The following is a 24,991-nucleotide window of genomic DNA, read 5'->3' on the forward strand; positions in this document are numbered from 1 at the left end:
TGGTACAGAAAGTCTCCAATACTGACAGGCTGTCCTGTAGTCCTTTCTCTGTTGGGGAGAGCAGCACAAGGTCATCTGCATACAGCAGGAACTTCACCTCACGGTCATGCAGGAGGAGGCCTGGAGCTGGGGAGGATTCCAGGGCTACAGCCAGTTGGTTAATGTATATGTTAAAGACTGTTGGGCTCAGACTGCAGCCCTGCCTTACTCCTCGACCCTGCTTGAAGAACGCACTTCTCTTCCCGTCTACTTTCACACTGCATTGGTTCCCAGTATATGAACTCTTGATGACATCATAGGTTTTTCCTCCTATTCCACTCTCTAGGAGTTTTAGGAAAAGGCCTGGGTGCCACACTGAGTCAAACGCCTTCTTAAAATCAACAAAGCAAGCATGTATTTTGCCACGTGAGTTGTGGACATGGGTCTTGATGAGGCTGTGCAGTGTGTAGATGTGGTCGGTTGTGCGGTGGTTTGGCATGAACCCGGCTTGGCTTTTGCTGAGTACGTCCTGCTGTGTGAGGAAGGAGAGGATCCTCTTATTGATGATGCTGTTAAACAGTTTCCCCAGTGTGCTGCTGACACAGATTCCTCTGTAGTTTGCTGGATCATATCTGTCTCCATTCTTGTAGATGGGTGTTATGAGGCCTTCACTCCAGGCCTGAGGAAAGGAGCCCGCACTCAGGATAAGGTTGAATAGTCTTGCGAGTGCCTCATGTATGTCCGGGGGGTTGTATTTGATCATCTCTGGCAGGATGCCATCGGTACCGCTAGCCTTCTTACATTTTATCAGCTTTGTTCTTTCTCTTATTTCCTGCACCGTGATTGGTGTATCCAGAGGGTTTTGAAAGTCCTTGATTGTCTCCTCCATGTCCTTCAGTTTTGCGGCTATTTGTTTCTGCTCCAGGGTTTGGGCATTTTCTGGGATGTCTTTGTAGAGGTTCCTGAAGTAGTGGAGCCAGATGTGGCCATTTTGGATATGAAGAGGGCTTTTTTTAGGCTTTGCACCGATATGGTTCCAGGTCTCCCAGAATGAGTTGTCTTGGAGGGAGTCCTCCAGCTGTTGGAGTTTGTGGGAGATGTGGCTCTGTTTTTTCTGCCTGAGGGTGTCTTTGTATTGTCTCTGTAGGTGGTCATGGGTTTCCCTTAGGTCTCGGTTGTTGGGGTCTCTGTGTTTTTGGTTAGAGGCTGCCCTTAGCGAATTACGTAGAGCCTTGCATTCACTGTCAAACCATTTTTGGGACTGTTTATTTGTGGATCTCTTGAAGTTGGTCTGCTTGAGGCCTGCTTGTACTGCCATGGTATGTAGGATGTTACTGAAGTCCTTCACTGCATGGCTGACACCTTGTTGGTTTGGTTCATATGGGTTGTTATAAAAGTTTGTCAGCAGTTCTTGGATTTTGGCAGTTTTGGTCATGTTGGTGTATTCGGTGGCAGACTGTTTGGGCCATTTGAGGGGTGGTGGCAGCTTGTAGAGACCGGTCTGATGAGGCTGCTGTGTGGTTGGTTTGTCGGTGGATTTCAGGTACAGCAGGATTTGGCTGTGGTCTGACAGGTGTGTTTCAGGGGTGACTATGAGGGCATTGATGTTTATGGGATCTGTGTCTGTGACAGCATAATCTACCACACTGCTGCCTACGTGTGAGTTCATAGTGAATCTCCCAAGAGAGTCACCCCTGGTTCGCCCATTCATTATGTATAGGCCAAGGCTCCGACACAGGTTCAACAGGGCTTTCCCGCTTTTGTTTACTGTCTTGTCATAGCTGTTTCTTGCTGTCTGCATTGGTTCCTGGTAGTAGCTCTCTCCTCCAAGTATGTATGCGTTTCCCTCAGAGGTCAGATAGTCCTTCTCTGTGCCTGTTCTCGCATTGAGGTCTCCATAGATGAGTACTCTGCCCTGAGACTGGAAGTGGCTGGCTTCTCTTTGTAGGACCTCATAAATATCAGGTTTGTGATCACCAATGCATTCTCCCCTATACCACTCCCCTCTACCTCCTATCTGTGATCACCACTGCATCCTCCCCTATACCACTCCCCTCTACCTCCTATCTGATCACCACTGCATCCTCCCCTATACCACTCCCCTCTACCTCCTATCTGTGATCACTACTGCATCCTCCCCTCTACTACTCCCCTCTACCTCTTATCTGTGATCACCACTGCATCCTCCCCTATACCACTCCCCTCTTCCTCCTATCTGTAATCACCACTGCATCCTCCTCTATACCACTCCCCTCTACCTCCTATCTGTGATCACCACTGCATCCGCCCCTATACCACTCCTCTCTACCTCCTATCTGTGATCACTACTGCATCCTTCCCTATACCACTCCCCTCTACCTCCGATCTGTGATCACTACTGCATCCTTCCCTATACCACTCCCCTCTACCTCCTATCTGTGATCACCACTGCATCCTCCCCTATACCACTCGCCTCTACCTCCTATCTGTGATCACTACTGCATCCTCCCCTATACCACTCCCCTCTACCTCCTATCTGTGATCACCACTGCATCCTTCCCTATACCACTCCCCTCTACCTCTTATCTGTGATCACCACTGCATCCTCCCCTATACCACTCACCTCTACCTCCTATCTGTGATCACCACTGCATCCTCCCCTATACCACTCCCCTCTACCTCCTATCTGTGATCACCACTGCATCCTCCCCTATACCACTCCCCTCTACCTCCTATCTGTGATCACCACTGCATCCTCCCCTATACCACTCGCCTCTACCTCCTATCTGTGATCACTACTGCATCCTCCCCTATGCCACTCCCCTCTACCTCCTATCTGTGATCACCACTGCATCCTTCCCTATACCAATCCCCTCTACCTCCTATCTGTGATCACCACTGCATCCTCCCCCTATACCACTCCCTTCTACCTCCTATCTGTGATCACTACTGCATCCTTCCCTATACCACTCCCCTCTACCTCCTATCTGTGATCACTACTGCATCCTCCCCTATACCACTCCCCTCTACCTCCTATCTGTGATCACTACTGCATCCTCCCCTATACCACTCCCCTCTACCTCCTATCTGTGATCACCACTGCATCCTCCCCTATACCACTCCCCTCTACCTCCTATCTGTGATCACCCCTGCATCCTCCCCTATACCACTCCCCTCTACCTCCTATCTGTGATCACCACTGCATCCTCCCCTATACCACTCCCCTCCACCTCCTATCTGTGATCACTACTGCATCCTCCCCTATACCACTCCCCTCTACCTCCTATCTGTGATCACCACTGCATCCTCCCCTATACCACTCCCCTCTACCTCTTATCTGTGATCACTACTGCATCCTCCCCTATACCACTCCCCTCTACCTCCTATCTGTGATCACCACTGCATCCTCCCCTATACCACTCCCCTCTACCTCCTATCTGTGATCACCAATGCATCCTCCCCTATACCACCCCCTCTACCTCCTATCTGTGATCACTACTGCATCCTCCCCTATACCACTCCCCTCCACCTCCTATCTGTGATCACTACTGCATCCTCCCCTATACCACTCCCCTCTACCTCTTATCTGTGATCACTACTGTATCCCACTGCATACCACTCCCCCCCACCCCCACCTGTTCCTTCCCACCCTATACATGCTCACCACTGCATCCTCCCCTATACCACTCAGCAATCATTACTGCATTATTACCTATGCTGCCCCACTACCACTTCTACCCTCTGCCTCCTTTCCACCATACTATTAGTAATTGTCATTGCATCCTCCACTATAATAATCTATTACCACTGATCCCATCTATCTGCTCTTCCATTCCATAACTATCACTACTGCATCCCACCATATACTTCTCCACTGCTACCCCCTGCCCCTTCCCACCCTACCGTCATGACTTCTCTCTAATTCTCACTGCACTACCACTGATCCGCTCTTCTCCTTATTACACCAACATCACTTGCAGGGCCTAGTAAATCAGTGCATAGGTGTCATCAATGTATTTAGCCTGGAGGTCATTTTTAGCGAGATTTGTTTCCATGAGGAAGGTCCAAAACCCCTCAACAAGTCAGCTAGTATTAATTACCACAGGGACCCTTCTAATTGGTTCTGGTTTTACAAAACAACAAAAATAAGTTGCCAGTTAAAGGTGAATTTTTTGGGGGACATGCCATGATAAAAAAACCTTATACCTTGGATAAAGAAGACCTTTCACATGAACACTGAGTTCAATGGTGTCCCAAAACCAGCACTGCAGCTTATAACACGCAAAGGCAATTCAGAAACGCTTTCCATCTTATTTTGTTTTATTTGCATGCATTGAAAGTAGGAAACTGGTGGATTATGATCAGGAAAATCCTTGCAAGTCAATGCGGGTGGCATGAGGACCTAGCGATAGCACTGTCGCCTTGCATCGCTGGGTCTCCAGTTTGAATCCCGGCCAGGGCACTATCTGCATGGAGTTTGTAATTTCCCATGTGTGCGTGTGTGGATTTCCTCTGGGCACTTGTTTCCTCCCACATCCCAAAAACAGAGATAAGTTCATTGGCTTCTCCCTAAATTGGCCTTGAGCCACATCTACACAATACAATTGCACATGCAATCGATCCAATCGATTAAATCCAACATGTCCGATTGGGATTTGATCGATAGTGTGGTCAATTTTGCTTAGTTATCAATGAAAATTGACCACACTACCCATCAAATCCTGATCGGACATGTTGAATTTAATCGATCTGATCGAATTTGATCCAATCAAATTCGATCAATGGCACGTGAAATTGTATCGTGTAGATGGGGTTTAAGACTTTGATGGACATTTGACTATGGTAGGGATTAGATTATGAGCTCCTCTGAGGAACAGTTAGTGACAAGACTATATACTGTCAGTGCTATATAAATACTAAATAGTAATAATAACATAAGAGAAGAGGAAATTTCCCTTCATGAAGGCAACATCCCATTTGAGATACTTCACAGCAGACTGATATTTTCGTCACAACATTGGGTTATTCAAACTAGAAGACCACGTTCACAGTGGCCGTTGCGGTCCTTGTGACAGCAGGAATGCAACGGATCGGGACAGCAGGAATGCAACGGATCAGAACAAGTGCTCCCATACCCATCTTCTGGCCGGCATCTATGCGTGACGTCACTCGATGGCACACAATGGGCACGAATGAGACCTCAAGCGATGGTGGTGCTTTGCGTGGGAGTCATCGGGGATCTTAAAGATCCGATCCGCCATGATGGTAATTATCAACTGTATCCACATCGCAAGAAACTGTATCCACATCGCGGAAACAGACGATCTTTGCTCAAAAAAAAAAAATTATCGCTGGTTGTCTGAAAGATCGCAAGGTGGGTACGGGCCTTTAATGCATGTGTTTATGCATAACGCACTGCATGCAGTGCGTTACGATGCGGCAAACCATTATACTCCCCAGCACTGTGAACGTCACATAGGTGGTGCTCTGCGGTGCGATAGGCCGCGTTACAAAGCAATGTAACACACCACTGTGAACGTGGCCGAATCAAAGTTCTAGCTTCTGGCTTACCTATCTGTAGCATTGTGAAATTACCTCTCACAGTGTTGAAATTCCTTGGCTGTAAGAACGATCCATTAGCATTAACAATGTTCAGTAATTAGACAGTGATCTTTACGGTGCTCTGCTGGGAGGGAGAATTGTCACATGCGCTAGCAGGTAATAAAAGAGAGCTCTTACCTTCACAGCGGCAGTCACAGCGGCGGTAGCAGCGAGATTCAAGCCTTGCTTGCCAAAGTTCACCATGGTTTTATAGCCCCTTTCTTTGGCTTGCACGATATATTCATCAATCTCCTGTTCGGGGAACGCAGAACAGATGCTGCTGTTACTCGCACACTTATTAAAATACATGACTGCAGGTAAAATGAGAGCATGGAAACCTTTACCCGAATACAGCGTTTCTCACTTTTCATTCAGCCGACAAACCACTTTTATAAACTCGTATTTCAAGTAAAAAGAAAAAATGATGCTCCAAGGCATTTAACTTTTTCTATATTAAAATTGATCTCCATGCTTTTCAATTCATAACCCTGACATCATAACCTAATAACAATGCCTTCAAGTATTCCATTCTTTGCCATCTAGTGGGAAAATCAGCATTTATTGCCGGATAGACTAGCTGGTGCTAAAAAAGAAATGTACATAGTCTGTTAACTTCGTTCACGGCCTTAGCTATTCCTCTGAACTCTCCAGTACCTTTCCAAGCACATTTTTTTCATTAACACAAAGTGTTAAAACTACATGCACAATTTAAAGAGGGACTGTAACCAAGGATTGAACTTCATCCCAATTAGTAGCGGATACCCCCTTTCCCATGAGAAACCTTTACCTTTTCTCAAATAGATTATCAGAGGGGGTCTGTATGGCTGATATTGTGGTGAAACCCCTCCCACAGTGTGATGTCATGACCAAAGTCCTGACAGTTTCCTGTCTGTGAACCTCGTTGCATTGTGGGAAAGAACAGCTTTTTCCAACTGCCAAGCAAGCAGCATCTCCCTCTGTGTACAGAAGTTTCAGTAATGAACATTCCGCAGAGATCACCTGGCAGAACTAAAGAGGTCACCACCAGTGATATATTTCAGAATGTGAAGCTCAATTCACACCATGCAATTTCCCATCAGATAGATGGATCGAATAGATCATTTCCGATTGTTTTTCTGATCAATTTTTTATAGAAGTGATAAAAAAAATCGATCAGAAAAACGATCGGAAATCAGATCGGAATTGTTGGAAATAATCTATTCAACCCATCTATCTAACGGGAATTTGCATATTGTGTACCAAGCATAAATAAGGAAGAGGAAAGATTATACAATGGGCAAACACTGACTAAATCTAGAAACTAATACTGTAAGAAATAGGAGGAAGGATTCCACATAGCTAAACAGTCTCTAAGCTAAGCATCATGTTGCCCTCTATGCTCATGTTGCCATCTGTCTGAAAATGCCTATAAAGGGCATGTGAGCTTCAGAACTAGACCATGGAGCGATGGAGGATGGAAGCAGTCTAGTTGCAGTGTGTAAAAATGTAACAGGACATCCTGATCTGGCACAAGCACAGGTGTAAATTTTCCTAGAGCAGGTAGAGAAATGGGTAGCTATGTACAGAATCAAAGGGGACAAAGCAAGTGGGAGCAGAAGTTTCACTCATTACTGTTGTTTAGATTTTTGATGAAAACTGATAGAGCTCAAATGGAGCAAAGCAGTTAAATACGCTATGATCAGGGAGTGAATGATGGCTTGCTGAAGTGTACTCTGGCTTGCTGAAGTGCTGCCAGAAGTAAACTAGTGAGAATGCCCCCTCCCCTCCCCCCAATTTTGGAATGATTGCTCAGCGCCCAATAATTTGCAATGCACGTTATAGCTACGGTGAGCACCCCCCCCAAAAGGCAGGCAGATAGCCAGGTATAGATGCCCCCAGTGTAGGAAGCCAGATATAGGTTGCCCCACAGTATAGGTAGCCAAGGTATAGGTGCCCTCAGTATTGGTAGCCAGGTACCGGTGCCCCCAGTATAGTAAGCCAAGTGTTGGTGCTCCCAGTATAGGTACCCTGGTATAGGTGCCCCCAGTATAAGTATCCAGGTATAGGTGCCCCCAGTATAGGAAGCCAGGAATAGGTGCCCCCAGTATAGAAAAACAGGTATAGGTGCCCCAAGTATAGGTAACCAGGAATAGGTGCCCCCAGCATAGGTAGCCAAGAACAGGTGCCCCCAGTATAGAAAGACAGGTATAGGTGCCCCCAGTATAGTTGCCACTGCCTGGGTGGGAGGAGGTGGGTGACCAACATTATTCCTCCCTCCCTATGCCCCCCCCCCCCCCACACACACACCTTCTAAGAGTGGCACAGCAGTGATTTTTGTAAATGACTCATCTGTTCTGCTGCAATGCAGGGAGTGACAGAGAGGAGCAGCCAATGCAGGGAAATTTAGAGAGATAGGGCACAACAGGGAATGGCAAAGAGGAACAGTGCACTCCAATGCAGGGAGTGACAGAGAGGAGCAGCCAATGAGAGAGTGACAGAAGAGCAGCCAGGGCAGGGAGTAAAAAGGGAGCAACCAATGCAGAGAGTGACAGAGAGATGTCAATGCAGGGAATGGCAAAAAAAGACAGCCAATGCAGGGAATGGCAGAAAGACTTAGCCAATGCAAAGAGTGACAGAGAGACAGCTGGGTTCAGAAAAGTCTGGAGTGCTGCCATCCTGTTTAATGTCAGTGCATACAAGAGGAAGTCACCTGGACTTTTGTAGATGAATGCTATTGCATAGAAACACGTTTGGTTAAAGGACAACCGAGGGTGACATGTGACATGTGACATGATGAAATAGACGTGTATATACAGTGACAAACATACAAATGACTATGCTGTGTTCTTCTTTCTCTGCCCGAAAGAGTTAAACATCAGGTATGCAAGTGACAGTTTCTGTCCGGGTCGTGACTGGGTCGGACTATACCATAACCATCACTGATAAAAAAATATTACAGCCATAAAAACACTTTCCAGTCAGTAAATGGCTTCTGAGAGAAGGAAAGCTATAAAAAGTGTCAATAGTTCATAGGTTTGAGTTCTGGCATACTTCAATGCATGTGTCATTGAGCAGACAATGGCACAGCAAAAACTTAAAAACTAGATTTAAATATAAAATAAAACTGGGATATTTTAGAAAGTCATTTTTAGAAGGAGGAGGATCGATACAATGGTTTCTCTCATCAGTTTATTTTCACCTAGACTGTCCTTTAAAAATGTACACTTGTGTAGAATATAAGAGACACACTTTTGTCCCCAGAAATGCTGCCACCTTAGGCCAAAGCCTAGAATGCCTTCCTATACATCCTGCCCTGTTTATAACCGGTTAGCTTTCAATAAACGTTCTGTATATCTGACATGAGGACAGGACTTACCTTTTCTTTAGACGACAGCAGAGGATGCAGAAACTTCCTGTACAACAAGCTGGCTCCACGCGTGTAAGGCGATAATAACCATACAACAAAGGCAATCTTCAGCTCATAATATAAAGGGAACCTACAAACAAAGAACATGCTAAGTAAATTGTAGACTCATAATGTACACCAACTGCATGAACCCGGCAACAAAATATGCTGCACAGATACAGCAAGTTAAACAATAAAAACGCCTTAAGATTTATACAGAGGAGTAAAATATAGATGAGATCTGTGATTATCTGCAGTGTTCAGTGTCTGGTGCTGGAACTGGCAGAGTACAGGAGGTCAGCTGAGGACAGCCAGTCTGATGAAATTCTAAAAAAAAAAAAAAAGAAAGCTGGAAATGTGAACTGTGTCATATGCAGACATGTTTTGATTGCTTGTCAGAGGAATAGCGCCATCTAATTATATGCAGCATGCCTGGTGACCCTGTCTGCCTACTTCAGTAAAGAGACATGGCATACTCCTAACCTGTCATGCTTTCAAGCTGCTGTCTCACCTGCCCTTTCATGTGTCACTACTGGTGGATGAGAATACACACATCAGCTGTGCAGCTGGGGTCCTGGAGAAGATTAAAGCTCAACCTCAAACAAACAATGGAAATAGAATTTAACCCTGATCTACATTTATTTAAAAGGCATTTATTTTCCCTGATAGTCTACTGTACAGGTGCCCATGTATCAGACGATGTATGGGGGGCAGATCGACCAAAAGAAAGATCTCTCTGAACGGAGAGAGATCTGTTGCCTGCCCATACACTACAGGCTGATTCCTGATCAATTCTAATTGTGCTAAAATCGATCTGGAATCAGCCCAACACTGCCCCCTCTAATGGGGACAGCGGCGAGGGGTTCGTTGAGTTCATCACTCGTCCTTATATCGCTCACCATTACTGCCGTGCAGCAAGGTATTGCTGGCGGCTGAATAGCACTGGTTTTTTTTCCATAATTTGGGCTCTGTCTTTTGCCAAAATTACCCTCTGAGCACCACTATAGCCGTAATTCACATTACAGCCTATGGCGGTGCCCAAATGTCTGGCGCCCTTTTTACCTGTCTAGAGGGGGCAGTACATTTGTAGTGTGTAAAGGAATTCTGTCTCGGATACATATATATATATATATATATATATATATCAAATCGACCACATGTAGTGCCGACGCCACCATATGGGCAACCTGGGCAATTTCCCCAGGGCCCTGAGCTGGCTGCGGGGCTACACCAGGTCATCTTCCCTCCCCAACTTAACTGTGCTTCACAGCGCCCCTGCAGAGCCTTCAACAGAGTAGAAACTCACCTGTCCCAATGTGGGCGGCACTCCTTTGTCAGTCTGAGGATCCGCATTCCCCATCTGGCTACATCTTCTCTGTGACTCGCATCATGTTATTACTTGGTAACCTGCCCCGGGTCATAGAGGAGAGGAGCCCCAGCAAGAACTGACAGAGGGGCGTGCCCCCACCGGAACAGGTGAGTCGCTATTCTGCCGAAGACTCTTCAGGGGAGCTGTACTTGGGTCCCTGGGGAAGAATTGGGTAGCAACAAAGGGCCCCTAATGAGGCTTTAGGTTGGGGGGGGGGGTATGTCAGGTGGCCCCCTGTGTTAGTGATGCCTGGGGCCCCACTGTTCCTTGAACCGGCCGAGTCCACATGCTCCTCCACAATTTCTCTAATAGGATTATTTATGTAGGAGACATTGATCATTCCCAGCCATTAACTACGCCAGAAGCAACTGTAAACACGACTATTAACCATCACCAAACAGCTGGTAAATATATGACTTAAACGTTACAATTCCTACATGGACTTCGGTCTGTAGATGAATGCTGACAATTTGAACTTGGCTAGAGAAGGGACAGATCAGTTAGATCAGACTTTCTCAACCTTTTTACCTTGGAGGAACCCTGTAAATAACTTTTGGATCTCAAGGAACCCCTGCAAACAATTTTTTGGTCTCAAGGAACCCCTACATTTATTTTTTAGAAGGCATGGTCTTTAAGTAGGTTAGGCTGCTAATTTCACTATCTCCTATTACACTGCCACTCATTATACTGTCTCCTGACCCCCCAATTTAGTGCTTCTTGTTACAGTACCACCTATTATAGTGTGCTCTATTATACTTCCCCCCACGATGGGGTAAAATGCCAAGGAACCCCTGCAGAGTCCTCAAGGAACCCTGGTTGAGAAAGCCTGAGTTAGATACTAGAGACTTCATCCAGGCCAGCTCATTATGTATTGTGTGGGCCTTTGGAAAACCAAGTAGGGTGTGTCGTGCATGGAAACAATGGATAATGTTTCTAAACTCTCTGGAGGACCACGCAATAAATCCCTGGAAGAGAGAAGTAAATGTAGAAAAGCCAAGAACTTGTACTTTCCTAAAGCAATGTATACATTTACTGCTGATTACTCAATGGTATATAATCAGACTCAGGAAGAGGAAATGAATAGTTTAGATTGGTTTCATATATCACCCCTCAGCTGTAAAAATCAAAAGGTTGTACAACATTTTAAATCCAGAATTAATGCAAGAACATTTAGGAAGGGATCTGGGATTCTAAAGCATTCTACGCTCACTGATCACTCTACTAGGAACAACATGGTCATTATGGTTAGGGCACCCTTATGCCATTCAAAGCAGTTTCAGCTGTTCATGACATGGATTCCACAAAATTGTTGGAAACCTTTATTAGAGATTTAGACAAACACTGACATGTTTGCACCACACAATGTCTCCTGATTAACCAGCTGTGCGTTCCTGCTACTAATTTCCGACGCCACCACATCCTAAACCATCCCCAGCCTGAGGCAGCTGACTCCAGGCAGGGGTGGGTATGGATTCACGCTGACCCCACCATCTGCATTCCTCTGGAGAAAAATAAATTCTTTGGACCAGGCTAGGTTTTCCCAGTCTTCAGCTTTCTGGTTTTACTTAGCCTGTGCTCCCTGAAGCCTCAGCTTCCTGTTCTTGACTGACAGAAAAGGGAACTACTGTGGGTTAAAATGTTGTGTATTCTGAGATGCTCATTTTCTCACCACAACTGCAGGGAGTGGTTATGGGAGTGACTGTAACCTTTGTCAGCTGGAATCAGTCTGACCATTCTATTCTCCCCTTTCACAACAGTAAGGGCCCTTTTCCGCTTGCAATCGCTAGCGTTCACGCTGAACGCTAGCGATTGCTGAATCGCAATTCCGCCGATTCCCCGACGTTCGCGGCCGCGATTTTGCTATGCTATGCACTGCATAGCAAAATCGCGGCAAAAGTCGCTCCGCGGCGCGATCGCGATCAAGTAAAAAACGAATCGCGGTAGTGGAAATTTCCTATGTTAAAAAGCAAACCGTAGCGATTGTAAAATCGCTAGCGGTTTGCGTTTTTGCGATTCAGCCAGCGCAAACGCGCTGGTGGAAAAGGGCCCTAAGGGGTTTCTATCCACAGAACTGCCACTCAGTGGATGTCCTTTCTCACCATTCTGAGTAAACACTGGTGGACATGGTAACTGAGGGGGTCATCCACTGTCAAAATCACACATTTTTCCCATCCTGATGTTTTATGGCACATTAGTACTCATGAAGTATAATGTATAATTTAAAAGAAACATGAGAAAAAGTGCCCTGAATGGGTACTCCACTTCGAAGAAGAAGCCACTGGCTCCAGCAGCGGCTTCCACCGTCCTCCCCGGCAGTGCTTTGCCCGTTGCTAAATCACTCATGGGGAGTAGAAATGACTTGATTGGGCTTCAGCAGAAGAAGCCAAGTCTGATTAAGTCAGAGCTACTGTGCATGTGCAAGCCACCCGTGCAGCAGTAAGGACCCGATCAGGCTCTGCTTTTTCCAAAGAAGCCCGATCAGATCCGTGCTACAGCTCCGGTGCAGTGCAGCTGTGCTTTTGAGGGTCCTTGTTCCTGAACGGCTTGGTGGAGGAACATGGGGGAATTCTCTGGAGGATCCAGAGGCGTACCCCTCCTGATGTAGGAATCTGTTTGTTCTCCCTGCAAACCTTACAGGATTGTTTTAATGCCCATTTTCCAATACAGTTAGGCATCAACCTAAACTGGTCATAACAAAACTATGCAAAACTTCAGCGGCCATCTATAGTATTGAACCTTTTTAGGGCAGTGGAGAAAAAGCCATGGAGTCAGAGGCAATTACTGGGTAGCTAGATGTGGAGTCGGTCGGCACCTAGTCGTAAAAATAGCATAACCCTCACTGAAGGATTTACAGCCATAAAACTCTTGCTTGGCAAAGAACAGCTTCTGCATGCAAGAGTATGGATAACCAAGGTCGATAGTTCATATATTTTATCTATGGGTGACTAAACTGTAACTCAACTGAAACAGTATTATTCATATGAGACATACTGAGGATATCTGCAACAGATGTTTCTTTTTCTAAAAGGACAGGAGGAAAACAAAGAAATGTACCCTGTATGTATTTAGAGAGTTTAGCCTGTCTAGTTACCCCTCATGTGTGGCTAATCACCACTGTAATGTGGTCTCTTCAGCTTTGTCAGCTCAGGAATCACCTCTGCCAGGGCAGTCCTGCTTTCATGGAAACAGACAAATATTAGCAGAGCTGTAGTAGACAGACTGTAGATTTATTGCAGGATTTGTGTCAGCTGTAACAAAAAATGTTTTTTAAAATTATAATGCTGTTGAGCATTTTTAAAGCAGAGAGGAAATTCTGAGTTCAAGTCTGCTTTAAGACAGTCCTCTGTCTTGTTGCAAAGGGCAGCCTGTTGACTAGTCAAGGTTCTCCAAGTTCTTCTCTGAATTTGGCTATGCAAAACTGCAGGCATTCTTGGGTAATACTGTTCTCTTTAAAACTAGAGACAAACCGCTACACAAGAAAGGTCAAATATTTATGCCTAGACTTCAGCTTAAATCTACACTTGAAACTTTTCATAACAAACATGCTGAAATCTGGGCTCTTTCAAAGACTATAAAAACCATTATTCTCTACTTGTATAACCGCTAAAATTACAGTGAAGCATTCAACTGTTTTAATATTACACAAAGGACTACATGCCAAAAATATCAGATGGCTAAAAATGTGCAGAGACTCATCTGCATACAAGGAATTGTCTTCTGTACTCAGAGACAACACAAGAGTGCAGGAATTTGCATGTAAGCAATACAGTATATTTTCAGAGCTGTGTGCAAGTAGTTTCCCCTTTTCCCACAATGCAACTCCACAAAGCGCTAGATTACTGCCCCCTAGCTGATAATGACAGAAAGCTAAACTTACCTATATGCTGTGCATTGTATAGTGCACAGCTTTCTAGGGAGTTTACGCCTCAAATGTCATTTGCATGCTTAAGATTGTTATTAAAAATGAATTTGATTACATGGGGAAAAAAAAGGAATGGGAATACATAACACAAAGACACTATAAGGAAACAAAATGGCGGGCAAACAGTCCAGTCAAGTTATTACAATCACAGACAATGGAAAAAATGCTGGTTAGTTCATGAGCTGTTCATTTCTGCTTTATTATTTGGTATTTTTCTGAAACGGTACTTATTTTAGTCTAACCTTACTAAACCACATTTACCGACAACCCATAACTACCTCAGACTCTGGGCTCCTACAGCCTACGGCATAAGTAGTTTAGGTACTATACACACTGAGCATTTTATCAAGGACACTATACTAAAACTGAGTGGGGGACTAACTATAGGTGACTGTAATAAGTCCAACCCTCGGGGGATACTTACTTCAGGAGGAGGAAACCCCTGGGTCCTACTGAGGCTTCACCCACCTGCCTAAGCCTGCAGGATCCAGTGCTGGCAGCCACCAAAATACAGCAGACAAGCATGTCAGGTGCAGTAGAGTGGGCCAGATAGGGCTCGGGTGTTTCCACCTGAGCCTGATCAGAAAGCTGCTACTGCGCCTGGGCTGGATGGCGGCAGGTAAGTATTTACCTCACCCGTGTTTGAGGGCTGCCACCGTTGGATCCCAAAGGGTGGGGAGAACAGGGAAGCTTCATTAGGATCCAGTCGCTTCCATCTCCCGAGGTAAGTGTGTGTATGTGTGTGCATGTGTGTGCGCGTGTGTGGTGTGGTTGAATCACAAAATTTCAATACAATGTCTTCATTCTATCTCATCCTAAACCACCACTAGCCTCGACACCAGGCAGGTTGGGCTCATAGATTCAAGTGGTTGATGCCAAATCTTATGCCACAATCTGCGTGCCTCAGAAAAAAAATCAAGAGTCATCAGACCACACTATGTTTCGCCAGTCATTAACAGTCCAGTTCAGCCAAAAATAGAAAGCAGCAGAATCACTGAACACAGGCTCACCAGAAGTGGAACCCAACAAGGTTTAATGTAGTGTGCATTTCTGCTCATCATAGGTGTAAGAGATTACCTGAGCTACCATGTCCTTTCCATTAGTTCAAACATGTTTGGCCATTCAAAATTATAAAGCACTGCAGAAATTGTGATTTTAATATAAAACAACAATATGCCACTGCCCTGAACCAAAATAAAGCAGTTCTATGAGTGTTAAAACAGAAGCATCATATACAGAAGATAAAATGTATACTTAATACATAATAAAGAGAAGCTTACCATGAAACCGTGAGATCCGCCACGGTTTCAGATACAGTGTAGAGGGCGAATACAATCCAATACATCATCCACCGCACCTAAAAAATAAAGCACAGGCTGCAATTTTGTGTTTTTTTTTTTTTTCATTTCTGCAATAATCTAAACAAGCAGGACCTTTGTCGTAATGAACGTAATGGTGTAGTATGGACCCAACATCTGTTCTATTGTTTCTAGTTGGATGGAGGAATGAAGCTCTTGGCACCCCTGATAACAGACTATTTATTTATTGTATTTATAAAGCGCCAACATATTACGCAGCGCTTATCCTTATCAGTTATTCTTAAAAACACGAACGCAATAGCTGCACAAAGCGATTTTGTGAGCGTTTGCGGTTTTCCTATACCTTCCATTGAGGCAAAATCGCCTCAAAAATGGCTCAGGCACCGCTTTTCTGACTGGAATGCGGCTGGAAAGCTCCAACCTGAACTACACCATAGAGAAGCATGGTGTAGCAGCTTTCCGCGCTTAAATTTGGCCAAAAACGCCTCTAGTGTGAACAAGCTCTCAGAGGTCTTTAAAGGTGCTGTTAGATCATGTCTGATTCACAAAGCTACATACACTCTGGCTGTAACATGTCCGTTTGTGTTGCTGGATATCTTGTCCCAATTGCACAGAGTTTTGAGAGTCTCGTATCTATGTTCCCCACTATATGTTTTTTACTATGCACACCACTATTTGTTTTGTACCATGTACACCACTACAGAAGATGTTGGCGCTTTTTTAAATAAAAAATAAGAAGAATGAGATTGGAGGGAAAATGAAAGCAAATATTTTAACCATTTCAGGTATTTTTATATATAATCGTGTGGCTAACCTATAAGGGCCTGAGTCCACTGACAGAGTTGTGTCCGCTTTTCAGTTACACATCAATGTTAGAGATGCTGAAAAGCAGACAGAAGTGGACACAACTGCGTTAGTGGGCTCAGGCCCTAAGGCTGTGTGCACACATAACATAACATGGAATGCAGCGTTTTATGTTAGGTTTCATTTTTATGTTGTGTGCGTTTTTACTGCGATTTTGGTGCATTTGCGTTTTTACCGCAGATGTGTTTTTCAAGCGTTTGGCGTGTGTTTTAATGCATTTGCGGTTCGCATATACAAAACGCATATGCTATTTTGAAGGTTATGCAACAAAACCTGAGTTTTTAAAAACTCATGCATGAAAAACGCATATGCTTTTTTGATATGCGTTTTTTCCCTGCGGCCCATAGACTTCCATTAGCGGCAAAAACACAGCGTTTCCCACAGCGCTTGCGTTTCTGCTATGTGTGCACCCAGCCTGAGCCAGGGGAGTAAGGGAGGTGATTGGGAATTCAGACATAAACAGCTCCAACCTTGTGCGCAGCCTTGGCGTACTAATCGATGGGGAATTGAGTTTCAGAAACCAAATTTCATCTGTAGTTAAATCTTCCTTCTTTCATCTGAAGAACATTGCAAAGATTAAACATCTGATTCCCCCAGAGGATCTTCAAACCCTAGTCCACGCCTTCATCACATCACGGCTGGACTACTGCAATGCCCTTTATGCTGGCCTCCCCAAAAAAGACCTGCGCCGCCTGCAATTAGTGCAGAATGCTGCTGCCAGATTGCTAACAAACCAGCCTCGCCACTGTCACATTACACCGATCCTTCGCTCACTGCACTGGCTACCAGTAGAATGGAGAATACTCTTCAAGATTGGACTGCGGACATTCAAATCCCTGCACAATCTGGGCCCTGGATACATGAAGGACTTGCTGAAGCTGCACCACACCTCTCACAACCTCAGATCAGCAAGTTCTATAAACTTGGTCACTCCCAGAGTGCACCTCAAAAAATCTGGAGACAGAGCCTTCTGTTATGCTGCCCCTACTCTTTGGAACTCCCTACCACACCCAGTAAAGACAGCACCATCCCTGGAGCTATTGAAATCCAGACTGAAAAGCCACCTGTTTAGCCTGGCATTTCCAGATTTATAAAATTCTTCCTCTGTACCACGATGGTCGGAGCCATGCTTATGCGCTTTGAGTCCCACGGGAGAAAAGCGCTTTACAAATGTTATTTGTTGTTGTTGTTAATTGGGACAGGATATTGTTTTATTAATAATGTGTCTGAAGAAATCCTTACATTTCAGGGGTTTAACGATTAAAGAAAATAAACTTCCTCCTTACTGTGTGAACATTACAGTGAGCTACAACATGTAAAACTAGCGAGTGCAAACTCATCATCTTTATTCAAATAACAGTTTTTAATTATTTACTAGGGATTACAGTAAGTTACCCATAACGTGTCCCTACCTCTCCCTCTAGATTGTAAGCCTTTGGGCAGGGTCCTCACTCCTTTTGTGTCCTACCTGATCATGCACCTCCATTACTGTGAACCCATGCTATGCATCTGAGTGAACCTAACTTGCCTAACTCCATGCTCCCATCCAGTGACTGACTAAGCATTACCTTGTACTCATACTGTGCTGTGTGATCTGGTTTTCTTGTATTCCTGTATTGTCATATTGCTGTTTGTCACCCCTAAATATTGTCTGTAACCTAAATTAATGTCCAGCGCTGCGTAATATGTTGGCGCTTTATAAATACAACAAATAAATAAAAATAAATAAATAAACATGAAACAGTGGCTGGAAGATTACTATTCTTCACAATGATAGAATCACGCATACTGGTGAACAGGTCTATATTCTGATGAGGGGTATCCAGTCAATGAAATTCAGGTGACGAACCTCATGAATCGGGAAAGCAAAAAAGAAACAAAAAAAAATGACACCAGGAGCGCCAGATTGTGTAGTATTTCCAGGCAATGAAATAATGTGTTAAATACTACTTACAAACCTGGGGTGCTATTAGACAACCACAGTATTAGGCAGTAGGCAGGTGGAAAATTCCATCTCCACAAAGACTGGGTATTCTCTTCAGGATAGGTTGTGTCGCACTCCAGAAAAAAGGACCCCTGGATAATGATCTCAGGGGACACCCCTGGGGGGAGGGAAAAGCTGTACACAAAATGGGAGGAGGCACACTAAAGAAACAGGTGCTCCCAGTCCGTGCTTGCAGCTGCATAAGACACCGTACTGCAGATGTGAGAAAGCGGGTAGGTCACGCGAAACGCATCATCTTTTCCTGTGTCCAATAAAATTATTATCTTTAAAGCTCCTCCTGTTTCATTACCCATGTCTACATTCTGCATGAGTCTACAACTTGCCAAATTCTGCAGTACACAAAATGAAGGGATTCTAGAGGCTATTGTAGGGTCCTAACCTACTCCGCAGGTTAAGTCCCATAGAGGGAAATTGAGCAAGCAGGTTGGAAAGACCCGTCTGATGGCTATGGTTCCCTTCTGATAAGAATACTATGGGTTCAATTCACTAAGCTTATCTCCTGTCCTTAACAACGTTTCTAGAGTTGTTACCATGGTGATGGTAGTCAGGAAACATTTTACCTCAGGCAAACCTAACGTTAACTCTTCTGTCTTTAATTTAACTCTTCAATCTTTAAAATAACTCCAGAATTCTAAATAATAGGTACAGAGGAGGTAACTTAACTACTGAGGAGGTTACTTAACTACTGATGAGGTAACTTAACTACAGAGGAGGTAACTTAAAGGATACTGCAGCCGAAAGGCTGCAGAGAGATAAAACCTGCATTGTGTAGGTAAAGAAAAGGACATAATCACCGCTCCCCTCGCTCCCTGCCGTCGGGTCCCGCTCGTCAGCCACAGCTCCCGGTACCGGGCGACTCTCCTGACCCGGACATACTGTGCCGCACATGCGCATTATGTCCTGTAATCTTCGCTTCTGGCGTCGCATCATGACGCCAGAAGTACGAACACTCCCCCGCCTCCTGCGTGTGCGCTCCAGCGGCTCCACTATAAAGCTAGCATGTAGCTTTATAGTGGAGCCGCTGGAGCGCACACGCAGGAGGCGGGGGAGTGCTCGTACTTCTGGCGTCATGATGCGACGCCAGAAGCGAAGATTACAGGACATACTGCGCATGTGCGGCACAGTATGTCCGGGTCAGGAGAGTCGCCCGGTACCGGGAGCTGTGGCTGACGAGCGGGACCCGACGGCAGGGAGCGAGGGGAGCGGTGATTATGTCCTTTTCTTTACCTACACAATGCAGGTTTTATCTCTCTGCAGCCTTTCGGCTGCAGTATCCTTTAAGGAATGAAGAGATAAGATAACTCTCTCATTGTGTAGAGGTAAGGTTTCTCTTGCCTTATTATCTCCAGCGTGATCTTAGTGAATTGAGGCCAATGTCTGCATTCTACTACTCTCCTATCTTCTCCAGAAATTAAAATCCCTGCATGAGTGGGTGGTGGTTAGTGCAATAATGACACCATAAAAAACGTTATTTTCCCATAAAGGTTTATAGTTTTTACAAGAATTATTACAGCTTATACGACCACTTTAGATCCTCACAGTTCTTAACGGTGTTCTTTAAATTACTCAAAATCTCACAAAACACAGAGGAAATAATTAAAACAAGCCCAGGATATCAGAAAATGGTTCTAGACGAAAGACTTGATTGCCTCTTCAATTATTTAGAAATCTATTACCTAGCACTGTTTAAAAGCACAGATTTCCCATAGTTTGCTCTCGGCAATAAAATATTCATGGGGCAAACCGCATACTGAAATCAGCTTTATGCACATATTTTAATGAATAGGAAACAAATACCAGACAAAACTGCCAACTATGACAAAACATTTATAAACTCAAATATAGACAGGATACTGAGCCTTTCTTTTCCTCCAGAGTTAAAGTAGAACAGAGTTATTAAATACAAATAATAGAAGTATTACTGTAGAAGCAGCAACAACATGATAATAAATAGCAACAACCAACAACCACAGCACTGATAAACATCCTTTACTAAATAAAATCTGTTTTAAAATTAAAGTGTACCCTAGTCAACATGCGACATGATTTTTGTTTTGTTTTTTGTTGCCTGAAAGTGTTAATTTCTAGACATGGAAGTGACAGTTTCTGTCTTGAAAGTATCTTGCCTGGAACATCGTAAACCTCACTGATAAGCAAATTGCAGCCATAAAAGTTTTCCTGGCAGAGTACAACTTTGGAGGGCAGGGGAGAGATTGAAAAAGGCCAATAGTTCATGTATTTTTACTCTGAGACACTTAAGACTACCATTGAGAAGAGACAATGAAACTTATAATCTACTTTCTTAGTGTTTAATTATTAACATGGGATATCTATTTTTAGAAGTAGGAGGATAAATGCAATTGTTTATCACATCAGTTTATTTTCACCTCTGGTTGGTTCACTTTAAGGACCAGCCACTGCAGCTAAAGCAAACCTGAACTGAAAGTAAACTTGCAATACCTAACAATACGTGTAGTAGTAATGGAAAGTAGAACTTCTCTGAAACAGCGGCCATGTCACTGTGATATAAAAACTGGTTCATTCAGCTCCCACACAAAGAAAAAAGGACCTTTTGAACTTTTCAGCTGTATTCTGTTATTAGGAGTAGGGATGGTCCACAAGATGCAAAAAAAAAAAAAAAAAATACAAGTTGATGGAAAGTTTTATCCAAATTTCATGCAAATTTTTGTATCTTAAAAATGGACTGATCAGATGGATCAACAGAAGTATCTGACTGGCCCATTTTTAGGACTGCATAAAATTAGTATAACATCATCTTGGAAATATTTGCATCTCATTAAAGAGAACCCGTGTGTCATAAAGTAAAAAAAGTAAATACTTACCTAAGGAAAGGCATAGGTTTCCTATGCACAGCCATACTGCACCTGTGCGAGCATGGGGGCAGCTGCGAAGCAGCACTGCTTACTGTGCAAGCGTGGCTGCACTCGTCCTTTTAAGCAAATCAGCTGTTTTGGCGCCCGGATCTGAGAGCCGAGCGCCAAAACTGGGCGCCCCATAGCAGCAATGCTATGATGCGCGCGCCCCGCGTAGCGGTAATTCGGGGTTCTGGCAAATGTCAGACCCCGAATTACATCTCCCTCCGAGTTGCAACAACTCGGAGGGGGAATAGTATTTAACGCCGCCTCTGAGTTTAGCGGCAGCGGTGAGAGCCGTCACTCGGCTCTCACCGCGCCAAACTGAGCGGCGCCGAAATAATATGCAACCCTTTTAAGGCGTATGTTCTATATCCAGCTTACCATCTGATACTCAACCCCCCGCCTTCAAACCACATTCTGCTGTGGGTTTAACCTGTAGGTACATTATCAAGGCATGCCAAAAGGATAGAAGCTAAAGACTCTCAAAAAAGTCTTATAAAAGCCTTAAAGAGACTCCGTAACAAAAATTGCATCCTGTTTTTTATCATCCTACAAGTTCCAAAAGCTATTCTAATGTGTTCTAGCTTACTGCAGCACTTTGTACTATCACAGTCTCTGTAATAAATCAACTTATCTCTCTCTTGTCAGACTTGTCAGGCCTGTGTCTGGAAGGCTGCCAAGTTCTTCAGTGTTGTGGTTCTGCTATGAACTCCCCCTTCCAGGCCCCTCTCTGCACACTGCCTGTGTATTATTTAGATTAGAGCAGCTTCTCTCTTCTCTCTTATCTTTTACAAGCTGGATAAATCGTTCTCTGAGCTGGCTGGGCTTTCACATACTGAAGAATTACAAACAGGCAGAGCTGTTTGCACTCTGCTGGAAGAAACAGCCTGACACTTCAGTGGAAGATAGCTGCAGGGGGAAAGAAACACACAAATGATCTCTTGAGATTCAAAAGGAAGGGTGTATACAGCCTGCTTGTGTATGAATGTATTTTCTATGTGTGGACATACTGTACATCAACCTACTTCCTGTTTTGGTGGCCATTTTGTTTGTTTATAAACAAACTTTTTAAAACTGTTTTTAACCACTTTTAATGCGGCAGGGAGTGGCGAAATTGTGACAGAGGGTTATAGGAGATGTCCCCTAACGCACTGGTATGTTTACTTTTGTGTGATTTTAACAATACAGATTCTCTTTAAAATACGGCCTTGATCTACTGTAGATGTACAATTGAAATGTTTGATAAACACATCCCACCACAGAATGGCAATATTTGCCAGCCTCTATTCCATAAGCATAACAGTTAAAATGCTAAAGAGCACAAATCGCTGTGAGCGCAAGTGTGCCAAGTTCCAAATGAAGCCATCTTCCCAGTCATTGAGAAATTAAAGTAAATGGAAAGGAATTACATATGAGTTCATCTCGCAATGACAATGATGAGAAGACGACATTCCCAACAACGTGGCAAAAACCAGCAATTTCACTGTCATAATAATTCAGGCAGAAGCGCGATATGTTGGTCGATAATGCTTCCTTGAGCTAAGGAATCCCATTTATATTTAAATGCCTTGTCACTCATGTCATGGGTTTCTTGCTAAAACAGTCACCCTCCAACCTTCTATTGCGCCTCAGACATCTCCAGACTGATTGCCAATGGGTCATGTATAAAATGAATTAACTGCAATGTCAGATGGAATCTAAGGTAATGTGGTAGCAAATAGCACTTTCACAACTAAATGTGATGGCTTCTCATCCTCCGGAGGCGTACAGCAACTATGGGAGCCCGTGAAGAACAAAATAAGAGGATAACATTTCTACAGAGAAGACAATCATAAAAGGCTCACCACAAAGTAAGGCCATAAACGACCATCTCAGAGTTACAGATTGCCTAGCAAGCTCATGGTGAACCAGAACTCCTAGGAGTGTGCCTGAACTCTATATGCATATTCTCAAATTTCTCGGAAAACATAACGGATAATCAATATTAAAATGGAAGGAGGCTTCCTAAATTCCACAAATACTCAGAACACTTAAAGAGACTCCGTAACAAAAATTGCATCCTGTTTTTTATCATCCTACAAGTTCCAAAAGCTATTCTAATGTGTTCTTGCTTACTGCAGCACTTTCTGCTATCACAGTCTCTGTAATAAATCAATGTATCTTTCCCCTGTCAGACTTGTCGGCCTGTGTCTGGAAGGCTGCCAAGTTCTTCAGTGTTGTGGTTCTACTATGAACTCACCCTTCCAGGCCCCTCTGTGCACACTGCCTGTGTATTATTTACATTAGAGCAGCTTCTCTCTTCTCTCTTATCTTTTACAAGCTGGATAAATCGTCCTCTGAGCTGGCTGTGCTTTCACATACTGAGGAAATTCAGACACAGGCAGAGCTATTTGCAGGAAGAAAAGAGCAGCCTGAAACTTCAGTGCATGAGAACTGCAGGGGGAAAGAAACACACAATGATCTCTTGAGATTCAAAAGGAAGGGTGTATACAGCCTGCTTGTGTATGGATGTATTTTCTATGTGTGGACATACTGTACATCAACCTACTTCCTCTTTTGGTGGCCATTTTGTTTGTTTATAAACAAACTTTTTAAAACTGTTTTTAACCACTTTTAGTGCGCCGGGGAGCGGCAAAATTGTGACAGAGGGTAATAGGAGATGTCCCCTAACGCACTGGTATGTTTACTTTTGTGCGATTTTAACAATACAGATTCTCTTTAAAAAGGGAACCTGAAGCGAGGAAAATTATTTAAAATAAACACGACATAGCTGCAAATGTACAGTATATTACATACTAACCTAACTGTCAGTTCCTCTCAGAAGCTCACCACTTTCTTCCTACAGTAATCCCTTCCAGTTCTAACAATATTTTGTCAGAACTGAAATATACCAGTTGCTGTCAGTTATATATCAGCAGCAGTCAGTTACAACTGAATGTGCAAGGTAATCCCCATGTTTCCCTATGGCTCAAGTGGGTGATCTTACAGTTTAACAGTGTGCTGACCAGGAAGCTGTTATGGGGTAATGGACATTTTTTAAAATGGAGGACGGAGAAATCCAGTGATCACAGTGGACAAATGGGACACAGGAGAGGAGAAAGAGGTTAAGGAGTAGACTACACAGGAGGCAAGTATGACCTGTGTATGGTTATTTTGACTTTTTATTTTCAGTTCAGGTTCTCTTTAAGGATGTGGAAACCCAACTGTATGTTACATAAACTGATGCATCCCCAGATTCTCTCCTTATATGCCCGTCCTTTCTAACTCTGTAAAAAGAAGATTTATGGTGACCGTACACTATACGAATTTCTCATAGGTGTTAGATGCAATCCAATAGTGATCTCACATGTCCAATCCTGTAGGGGCCTCCACAGCCTTTTTGCTGTAATAGACACTACACAGTTAGCAGTGAGGGTTGAAAAACTGATATTAGACCAGATCTATTGCTGAAATCTTGTCTAATATCTACAGGTGCAAAGTGCTTGAGTTTTTTAAACCCTCAAAATCAGGCAGCTATATCAATTGTTTACCTAATATACCACAAATCGAATGACTAGTGTGTGGCCAGCATTAGGATACTTTAGCTATCAGAGGTTAAACACATATGTAGACTCCGTATTTTAGTTTTGAAGAAGATGATTGTCACATGAGACAACTGCTGGTGTGTGAGAATACAAAACTGTACAGTATAT

The 24,991-nt window shown here is 43.9% G+C and overlaps 1 protein-coding gene across 1 annotated transcript in view; it reads right to left on the bottom strand.

The window, feature by feature from the left end:
• Nucleotides 1-24,991, bottom strand: part of REEP3 (receptor accessory protein 3) — a 196,985-nt gene that overhangs the window by 47,263 nt on the left and 124,731 nt on the right. Inside the window, exons 3-5 of the mRNA XM_068255117.1 lie at nt 15,516-15,592; nt 8,915-9,035; nt 5,698-5,811 (exon numbers count right to left, since the gene is read on the bottom strand). Of these exons, the coding sequence (XP_068111218.1) occupies nt 5,698-5,811; nt 8,915-9,035; nt 15,516-15,592 (312 nt within the window). The remainder of the gene's footprint in view (nt 1-5,697; nt 5,812-8,914; nt 9,036-15,515; nt 15,593-24,991) is intronic.

Source organism: Hyperolius riggenbachi, chromosome 10 (assembly GCF_040937935.1).
Source record: "Hyperolius riggenbachi isolate aHypRig1 chromosome 10, aHypRig1.pri, whole genome shotgun sequence".
Taxonomy (NCBI): domain Eukaryota; kingdom Metazoa; phylum Chordata; class Amphibia; order Anura; family Hyperoliidae; genus Hyperolius; species Hyperolius riggenbachi.